Source organism: Aptenodytes forsteri, unplaced genomic scaffold (genome assembly GCF_000699145.1).
Source record: "Aptenodytes forsteri isolate BGI_AS27 unplaced genomic scaffold, ASM69914v1 Scaffold14, whole genome shotgun sequence".
Classification (NCBI taxonomy): Eukaryota; Metazoa; Chordata; class Aves; order Sphenisciformes; family Spheniscidae; genus Aptenodytes; species Aptenodytes forsteri.
The window spans coordinates 2,011,814-2,021,546 of NW_008794457.1; the positions used below are offsets into that span (position 1 = coordinate 2,011,814).

The window sequence follows — 9,733 nt, forward strand, 5'->3', positions numbered from 1 at the left end:
CGGTGACCCGGTCGGGGGACAGCGCCCGGGCAGGAGGGGCTCTCCCCCAGAGCTGCGCCGTGTCTCCCATCCCCGTACCGCCGCTCGCTGAGGTTTACCTCCGAGCCCGTCAGCTTCTGGGCACAAGCGGCGACCCACCGGTTCAGGGCGCGTGTCCCGGGGCGGGGGTCGTGCCCGCAAGCCCCTCGCAGGCAGCCCGGTCCGAGGGTGGGTCCCCAGTGCCATTGCGCAGCACTGCGCGAAATAAATACGTGAGTAGCCTAACTTCAGAAACTCGTTGGAAACGCGGTACTTGCTCTTTCGTGACGCTTGCGGAGGTGGCCGGCTCTGTGCCCAGCCCTGACCCTGGCTGGGGGACACAAGGGTCTCACTGGGCAGCGGGCTGGCGCCGGGGCGGCCGTGCCCATCGTCTAGGGCCTGTCTCGCGTTCTAGGGCCTGCGTTCGTCACCTCGTGGTGCCATCCCGCCTCTCCTCCGAGGTCTTGCCCCAGCTTGTCCCGCACTCGATCCCGGCTGCAGGGGTGGGAATCACCTGCTGTCGCCCCCGGCCGTTGGGTGTTGCCTTTACTTCGTCCCGCATCGCTGCCCTTTCAGCAGAGCTCAGGCCTTCCTGTGAGAGCATCCCAGGCGAAGGTCTGCGGGCGTCTGCTGGCATGGCCGTGCCCCCTCTAGTGTTGCCTGTACACGTTCCCTGCACCTCTTCTCGCTCTGGCTGCGTTGGTCTGGGTGCTCTGTGCTGCTCTGGTCCACGGCTTTGCCTGGGAAGGGCTGCGTCCTCTCCAAGCACTGCCTGAGAGCTCAGCTCACGGAGAAGATCTGAAGTATCCCCTCAGGGGACAGCCTAGCGCAGGGCTGGGAGCGATAATCCAAGTCGGAGGGTGAATTTTGGGTGGGAGATGCGGCTACAGCGAGCCTGTGAGGGGAGCAGCCAGCCGCTCGTGGCAGCTGGTGACGTGGGGATGGAGCTGCTCTGCTCGGGCTTCGGCAGGGGATGCGAGAGAGATGTGGAGTGAGAACCGTGTGCCTTAAACGTGGAGGGTGTACCCGGGCAGCAGAGAAAAACGGCCCTTGGGATGGGGTGAGTGTTTGTTCAGGTGCAAAGCCAACGCATCCAGCCCCTTCTTCCGTTCAACACGTTTATCTTTTGCTCATTTTCTCTCTTCTTCGTGGGAATAGTTTCTTAAGGGTGGGTTGTGGTGGATGCGCTGCCCTGTCCTTGCAACTCTAGGTACAGGGATGCTTCAGTAACTGCCCCTTCGCTGCTGTGCGGGATGATGCTCCTTATCCAAGCAGCTCTGCTCCAACTTATCGTGCCTCAGGATTACGGTTTCGTGCTTGGCTTGTGCCAACCAAAGTCTGATTTTGGGATTAGCCAGTTCAGCTGATCGAGCTGGAAACCCACTTTGGGAAGGGTACAAGGAGGAGAAAGGCAAGGGCCAACCCTTTCTGCAGAGACACGGATTTAGATCAGCTTAAACCCATCACAGAACGGCACCAGCGCCGCCTCTCCCATGTCTACGGCATCGAGCGAGGAGGGACTGGCTGCCGCTCAGCTCGGGTACCTCCTTGTCCTCTGGCCGCTAACGTGGGAGCAGCTCCTGCTGCCTGCAGACTCTCTGACACCGTGTGTTGCTGTTGGGTGCCTTTTGCCTCGTTAGTTAAATCTTGAGCCCTTTAAACTCTCGAAGGAAGTCTGTAAAGTTACTCCTGTTCAAACAGAGCTCCGTTCGTTAAATCTAGGCAGTAAAAGGGTCACCCCCGTCGGTCCATGCTGCTCGAGCTCGGTGTGTTCCTCCTGCTGGAGCCTGCTGCTGGGGTGGGACTGGAGATCGGAGCTGTTTGCCCTAAATCAGCAGCTTGTGAGAGAAGGTTGGGCTGTAGCTGTTGGAGAACTCATGTCCTGAGTGGGGACAGGGAGGCGGGGGGGGGCTGCGTGATGCCCCCAGGGAGAAAGGGGGCAGCTGCTTTGCTCAAAGCAGGGTGAGAACGCAAGCTGGCGTTAATCGTTTGGGGGAAGTTCATAAACATCTTCTATAACGATTTTCCTGGATTATAAAGTCGGTGACTGGCTGGTGGCACCCCATCTAGGGAGGGCAGCGCGAGATTCAATATAGTGCCAAAAAAAACCCTGTATGGAGTTAGGCAGTGGAAGCTTTTGCGCCTTCATCGAAGATTAAGGTAAAGATCCTTATTTAGGCTGAGATTTTGAGATGTGTGGGTCCACGTTACGGATAGAAGTCAAAGAAAAAAGCTGCTGCATTGGCCGGGAATCGAACCCGGGCCTCCCGCGTGGCAGGCGAGAATTCTACCACTGAACCACCAATGCCAGCGCTGCCAGCTGTGTGCTGCCGCCTGCACAGCTGCCTGCACAGCTGCCTGCGCAGCTGCCTGAGCCTCCCCGGCTGGCCAGTGGCTCTGCCGTGGGGAGAGCCGGGGCTGAAGGGCTGGTTGGGCGACCCGGGACCTCGAAGCAGCTGCGTAGGCTGGAGCAGGGTTACGGGTCTCTTCGTTTAAGCGCAGCTGATGTGTTAAATGTCTCTGGGTCTGAGGAGGAGCAGGTATCGCCCGCGGAAACCTTGTCTGCTTTCTGTTAAGGTTTGTGCTGTGTTAAGAGTTCATATGATACACGGAATATCAGCTGAAGCGATGCGTGGGTGGCTGGAAAGGTCCGAAATCTTGGCGCTGGGCGTGGGTCTGGTGGGCAACAATTCCCTGCCGAGCCACCAGCGCTCCTGGCGTGTGCTGAGCGGTTCTCTGGTGCCGTCTCGTGCTGTGTCAGGGGTAAACGATCCTTGTAACCTGCCTTGTTGGAGAGGGTGTTTGTCTGAAGACCTGGTGACTTCTCCACAATCACGTAGCCCTGGTGAGGTGGCCCTTGAGAGTCCATCCTGGGCTGGGAGTTCACAAATGGTGTAGGAGGCTGCAGGCTGGGAGCAGCAGGAGGGCAGCGAGCCACTGTTGGACGTGAGCGGGGGGGAGAGGAGAGCTCTGGTTTCACTTGTGTGTTCCTTGGGTGTTCCCCGTTTCGGTACTGCTTTCTCTGGCGTTTGTCGTAGCCGAAAATCCCTGTTTCTGACGGCCGCGGGGAGCCGAGCTCCCAAGTGTTTGTATTGGGCAGAACCTAAAGCCCCCCTGGGTGCTTTCCTCTTCTCTCCCCAGACTGGTGCGAGAGTTCGTGGCTCAGAACAACGCATCTCAAATCAAACACGTGATCCAGATCCTGTCGCAGGAGTTCGCGCTCTCCCAGCACCCCCACAGCCGGAAAGGGGGACTCATTGGCCTGGCCGCTTGCTCCATCGCCCTGGGCAAGGTAGGTGCGGGCGGGTTTTTTTTGGCTTGTGCGGATTGCAGTGGGAGAACGGCAGCTCCTCCTGGGTCAGTATGGTGGGGAGACTCAGGCTGGTGGCCCCACAGCTCCCGACTCCCTCCCTGCATTGCAGCATACGGCTGGGTTGTGTTTGAGTCTCCCCATCGCACCCAGCCGCGTCCCTTGGGCACGGGAGCGCTTTCTGGCCTGGGTCGCATCTTGGTGGCTCCCTAGGCGTGGTTTAAGCGCATCTGTCTATCCTCTGTCTCCAGCAGCTGGACTAGACTCAGCAGGTCGAGTACTAATTTGTGTTAACAGAGCTGAGAAGAGGTGCAGCCCTTCCATCTCCCAGCCCCAGCTCAGCCGGCTCCGGCAGCGCGGGCAGGGCCTTTGGGAAGCAGGGCTAAGGTACAGCCCAAACGGTGGCAGAGGCACAGTCAAAGTAAACAAGTGGCATAAGGCGTCAGGCTGCGTTAGCCTGAGCTAGTAGCTGTCTGTTAGGCTTGGCAGAAGTTTTACTTGCTGAACGCATGGGTCAGTCAGTCCGGTTCTGGAGGTGTTATGTCGATGCCCCTTGCGTGGGAAGTTGGCTGATTTCTGTCCCGATTAAGGTCTTTCTCTGTAACTTTCCTCTCGTTAACGAGAACGAGCTCAGTAAGTTGCCTCTAGGGCTATGCCAGAGCATCCAGGTCTCCGTGGAGGGGAGCGTGGACTCTGCAGGCTCACAGCTCCGTCGGGCTTTTGAGTCAACCCATGCGGCTGGTTTTTGAAAGCGCCTGTAAGGGAAGGAGTTGTTTTGGTCCATGGTAAGGTGTACGTCAAGAAAAGCAGAGGGCTCGGGAGGAGCAGGCTGTGCTTGTAGGAAGAGCTACGAGGTAGATTTTAATTCATGTATTCCCCTTCTAACGAGAGTCGCGATCGGTCTGAGCGGATGCTTTGAAGCCTGATGGCTTTTACATTAACTGCCCTTAGGCTGGTGGCCGGGGACTTCTGAGCAGCATTCCTGTCTTCGTCCTCTTGTTAAAATGCAGAATCTCTTTGCAAACCCTCCTCCCCGGGATGGGCAATGCTCTGCTCTGCCCTCGGCCCGGGCACGTAACCCACCTTCTCCTCCCGCACAGTGCGGGGACAGGCACTCCGTGCTGCCAGAGCTGCTGGTGCAGCTGGCTCTGGGGGATGGAGGAGTTGCTTTAGGTGGCCTTGAGGGGCACCGATAAAACTCAGAGTTTAACTCTTCCATCTGCTAGTTCGCATGTTGTTGATTTTCTTACCATCTCCTTTGCTAGATGCTCAGGAAATTCCAGCCTGTTTCCCCAAAGTAGGGGGTTTTATCTTCAAAACAAGCCAACCTCCTGCCTCCGCCTCTGGGTTTGTCTGAAACTTCTGCTATGCTGGTGAATCCTTAAGCAAAAGTCTTTTGGGCTGGGGAGCGGCCTCCTCATTAACGACTGTATTTGCTTGTGGGCAGAGTCAAGGTCAGCCTAGCATGGCTCTTCCATGGTGCAGGAGGACAAACTTCAGCATGTAAAATGAATCTTGCCTGGGAATCGGAGCCCTGCAATCACTTCATCTAACAGATGTGTCCACCTTAACTCTGCCAGCTGTGGTCGCTCCTCGTCCGTAAGCAGCTGCATAGGCTGAAGCGGCTCCTCTTCTGGTAGTTGGGACCACGGTTGAGTTGGTGTTTCTGGAGACAACAGGGCAGGAAGGAGCTTTGGGGACTGCTGAACGTCTTTCTTTTTGTGAAGCCTGCATCACCATCTCCTCCGAGGTCCCCAGCTCCTGACGTTACAAAGAGTAGCCCAACAGGCCAAGGGTTTCTTTGCTTAACGGAAGGTGCAGGTAGGCTCGGTCTGTCGCTGTCTGGGATGTTCTCCCTGGTCCTGGAAACCTCGGTGGGTTTGTGCAGAAACCAGCTGGCGGAGTGGGATAAATCCTGGCCGAGGGCTGGTGACCGCTGGCTTTGCTGGGGATCTGCCTCTTCTCCTGCCTGCAGGGCAGAGGGAGGCAGGGACAGATTTCTCTGTGGGCCAGTCTCCAGCAGAGATGAGCGGCGTGCAGCGGGAGGCAGCCCCTTTTGCTTTGAAAGGTGCTCGGAGCGGGTGGTGAATAACTGCCTAAGCATCTTGTGTGTCTCTGGGAATCAAAACCAGACGAATACAGCTGCAGTAATCACTTCAGTTGCTGGTGTGGACTCCCTGGAAACAATTTCTCAGCCGGCTCAGGCAACTGTCACTGTACCTGAATAATAAAATTCAGTAATTTCAATAATAAAATTCAAAATTCATTAATAAATCCTGTCTGGCATAGGTGCACTAAGCTATCATGGGCCTGAATTTTTGCAGTGTGTTCCAGGGCAGCGCCATCTCTTCCCTCTCCCTGTGTCATGGTCCTCAACTAACCAGTCTCCTCCTGTCCACCAGGACTCTGGGCTCTACCTGAAGGAGCTGATTGAGCCGGTGCTGACGTGTTTCAACGACGCCGATAGTCGGCTGCGGTACTACGCTTGCGAGGCTCTCTATAACATTGTCAAGGTGGCCAGGGGCTCCGTCCTCCCACACTTCAACGTGCTCTTCGATGGCCTCAGCAAGGTAAGAAGCTTCCTCTCAACCCTCATGTGTTTTTATTTCCCGTGCTGGAGAAGTAAGACTTGTTTTTCAGTCCTCTTCTTCTCAGGGTCAAACAAACCAAGTCGTCCAAGGTCTTCTTTCCAAGTAAACTGATTTGCTTTGACCCGGGCAGGTCTGAGGGACCGAGTGAGCAGTTTCTGCAGCGGCACAGTGGCCACTGATGTTGTGGATGCTGGAGATCACTGTAAGACACCTTGTTCTCTGTCCTCACCTCCAGGATGTATTTCACTGCTCCTTGTCGAGTGGTATTAGGACACGAGGCTGACAGTACTGCTGCAGGCGAGCTGGCTCTGCAGCACTACGGCTTTGTGGGGTCTGTAGGGTCAAAACCGCGTCTACATATGCCCGTCTTTGCAGCTTATCACTGGAAACTTGTATTTCTCTGCCACTTGAGAATGTGGCTGCTGGCCCATGACAACCTGCGTAGCTGGGGGAAGCGATGGGTGCTTGATATTCCCCTTAGGAAGTCTCTTAGGAGAATTTGTTGGAGCTTAATGAGGAGTTTGAGATAAAGGGACTTCTCTGTGTCCGTCCCTGTAATGCCAAAGGAGAGCAACAGTCCTGTGAGCCTGCTGGGAGCTCCGCTGCAGAGCGGGGAGCAGACCTGGGACCCGCTGCTGCAATGGCTCTTGTTTCTGTTGTTCACAGCTGGCTGCTGATCCTGACCCGAACGTCAAAAGTGGCTCTGAGCTCCTCGATCGGCTTCTCAAGGTATTTTTCCTCCTCCAGCTGAGAATCCTTGGTGCGGGCTGCAGGCATGTCCTGGCTGGGGATGTGTTGGTCCCGGAGGCTGCAGCCGCTAAAACCATCCCAGCTCAATCCTGTGGCTACTGTCAAAACATTTCTTTCTCTCACCGACTGTAGCCTCTTAGATTGAGGGTCTGGTGGCGATCTCGGGCAGCTGGGTTGAGGGGCTGGTACGTTATCTCAGTGCCATGTGTGTGTTCAGCTCTTGGGAGCCAGGCATCTGGGGAAGCAAGGTTTTAGTCTGAGGAGGGTTGCAGCCCTGTCCCGGGCAGCAGAAGGGCTGTTCCTCTGCTTTTCCTCTCTTGCCTGAGCGAGTAGCGAAGAAAAGTGAGCGGAGCTGCTCTGCAAGGAGCAGAGCTGCTGCTTCGGGGTGGGGGACTTGGTTCCCATTCCTGTTCTGCCTGCCGACGGGCTTTTGCTTGTGCAGACCTCCCAGTTCCTTTTCGGCTACTCGGAGGTAAGTGGCTCTCTGCTAGGTCCTGCCCCCCTGCTCCTCCTCGTTAGCACAGCAGTTAATGCAGTCTCCGCATGACCTGCTGCAAACCCTCTTGCTGGGAGATCTGCGCTGGTGCGAGAGACTTAGCCACGCAGCAAAATCCACCAAGCGTGTAGGAAGAGCTTTAAAGGAAAGCCAGGGGACTCTCCCACCCCTGACATGTGTGGTTATATCACAGGTGTTTGCTCATGCGTGCAGCGCACCACCGAGGCATGAATCGGAGATGCTCCCACCCTCCTCCTGTTCAGCCAGGCTGACACACAGCAGGCAGCAGCCTCCCTCTCTGGGTCCTGCTCAGCGTTAGTCCCTGTCCAAGGGGGACCACTGGCTCATCGCCTGAACAAACCTCGTGATTCCTTCTCCCCGGGTCTCCTGACCCGCAGACCCATGTGTCAACTGCTTGTCATCTTTTTCCTGTCATGTGCCTTAAAAAAGGCCGGGTGGGGGTGGCTGCGTGGGCGTGGGGTGGTGGCCATCCCTCCTAACGCCCTCTGCTTGGGCTCTGCAGGACATCGTGACAGAGAGCAACCAGTTTGACTTGGTAGGCTTCATCCCACTGCTGCGCGAGAGGATTTACTCCAACAACCAGTATGCCCGCCAGTTCATCATATCGTGGGTAGGTACGCGCGGCCCCATGCGTGCCTGCCTGTCCGAACTCTGAAACACTGTGATCCATCAGCATCCCGTGTCTGGGCAAACGGCAGATGTCCACAGCGATGTGTGAACTCGGGCGCCTGAATTTACTTGGGCAGGTTTTTTAAGCCAGCAGAGTTTTTCAGCTGCTTCTTTAAAACGCCAGCTCCCTGTCACCTGGCTGTTGCTGTCTCAGGGACATCGTACTGCACTTCTGCCAAGCTGGTTCAGGACTTTGCACATCAAGTTAGAAAATACGGTCAAAGCGTTGCTTGTATAAATAGATACACTGTGGTCTAGAGGTTACAGTCTCCCAGGGGACAGTGCCAGACTGCTTTCCGTCACCCAGCGGTGATGGAGGGATGTTGCTCTCCAGGCTCTCCAGGAGGCAAGGTATCTCCTTTCTGTACAAGGCAGGAGCGCTCAGTGCCTGGCCGGGGTCTGGGGAGAGACGCGTGCCTCTGTGCTCTCTCTTTCAGCCATGCTGTTTGCCGTCCCAGGTCTGTCTGCATGTGTCTTGGCAAGTCGTTCCTGATCCCTGCTCTGTTTTACAGAGCTGTGATTGGAAATGTAGCAATGCTGCGGGCTGATCGCTTGCCTCCTGTGCTAGCCTAGCTTCTTTCTGAGATGGGCAACTCCATGCTGTCCTCTTGTCCTTCCCCCCCATCCCACACAGCTCAGCTCTGAATTCCTCAGTATCGCACCAGATTTGTGCTGGTGATGTTAGTTAGCTGCTCTAAAACTCACCCCTCTTCTTTCTTATTCCTCCCATGAGCTAGATCCTGGTCTTAGAGTCCGTGCCTGACATCAACCTCTTGGATTACCTGCCAGAAATCCTGGACGGGCTCTTCCAGATCCTGGGAGACAACAGCAAAGAGATACGGAAAATGTGAGTGTGGAGGCTGGCCGGGCGCGAGGGCTGTGTCTTGCTCACCGTCTTAATTTGTTTGCAACTCTTCTGTGTAACTGCAGTGAAACCCCACGTGCGTGGTGGGAGATGGAGCAATCTGGCTGGCTCGGTCAGTGGATCAAAGTGTCCTTGGCAAGGGCCTCCCTTACCCGGCTTGTTGTGGCTGGAGAGGACGCTGTGGTCTGTTTGTGCTGTGGCACAAACTGTTTTGGCTCGGTTCAGCCCTTGTGCCCAGTATCGGAGCCGCAGAGGCTCACGTGTGCTTCTGGGATGGGGTACGAGCAATGTGTACAGGCTTTGCGGCTTCCGAGCCTCTCTCAGCAAGGTACAGCACCAACCCAGCGTCTCCTGGGTGCAGAAGAGGAGCGAGCATTGTGAGCTTGCTCTTCAGATCCGTTGCTGGTCTCAAGACTGAGAGGCATTTTGAAGCAGAGGAGTGGCTGGGTGTTCTCAGGGAGGTCAGAGGATCTTGGCTGCTTGCGCTGGGAGAGAGTAACTGGACTTGTTTTGTAGGGCACAAGTAAGTGGTGAGCCTGGCCTGGGTCTATCCCGCTGCCAAGCCCTGCTGGATCCTCCTTGCAGCTTTGTTTCCCAGTGTCCGCGTGTCGAGGAACAAGCACTGAAAGCTTTGGGTATCATCTGTCCCCCTGCTCCCCTCTGTGCTCCCCATCCCAGGCTCACGTCGATCTCAACAGAGCCTGTGTGGCTGTTAGGCTAGTTGTGGGAAGGTGCGGGGGACTCTGGGCAATCATAGAATCATTAAAGTGGGAAAAGACCTCTAAGCCAACGAGTCCACCCGTCAACCCAACACCACCATGCCCACTAAACCATGTTCCTAAGTGCCTCATCTACACGTCTTTTAAATACCCCCAGGGATGGGGACTCCACCACTTCCCTGGGCAGCCTGTTCCAATGTTTCACCACTCTTTCAGTAAAGAAATTTTTCCTCGTGTCCAATCTAAACCTCCCCTGGCGCAACTTGAGGCCGTTTCCTCTCGTCCTGTCGCTTG

General features: G+C 56.1%; 1 protein-coding gene and 1 non-coding gene across 2 annotated transcripts in view; one reads left to right on the forward strand and one right to left on the reverse strand.

Annotated features, from left to right (window-relative positions):
• Nucleotides 1-9,733, forward strand: part of LOC103908466 (hydrocephalus-inducing protein homolog) — a 147,677-nt gene that overhangs the window by 75,863 nt on the left and 62,081 nt on the right. Inside the window, exons 67-71 of the mRNA XM_009290851.1 lie at nt 3,160-3,310; nt 5,731-5,898; nt 6,586-6,648; nt 7,689-7,796; nt 8,593-8,702. Of these exons, the coding sequence (XP_009289126.1) occupies nt 3,160-3,310; nt 5,731-5,898; nt 6,586-6,648; nt 7,689-7,796; nt 8,593-8,702 (600 nt within the window). The remainder of the gene's footprint in view (nt 1-3,159; nt 3,311-5,730; nt 5,899-6,585; nt 6,649-7,688; nt 7,797-8,592; nt 8,703-9,733) is intronic.
• On the reverse strand, nt 2,256-2,326 carry TRNAG-GCC. The gene has a single exon. It is a non-coding gene; the product is annotated as a tRNA-Gly (tRNA).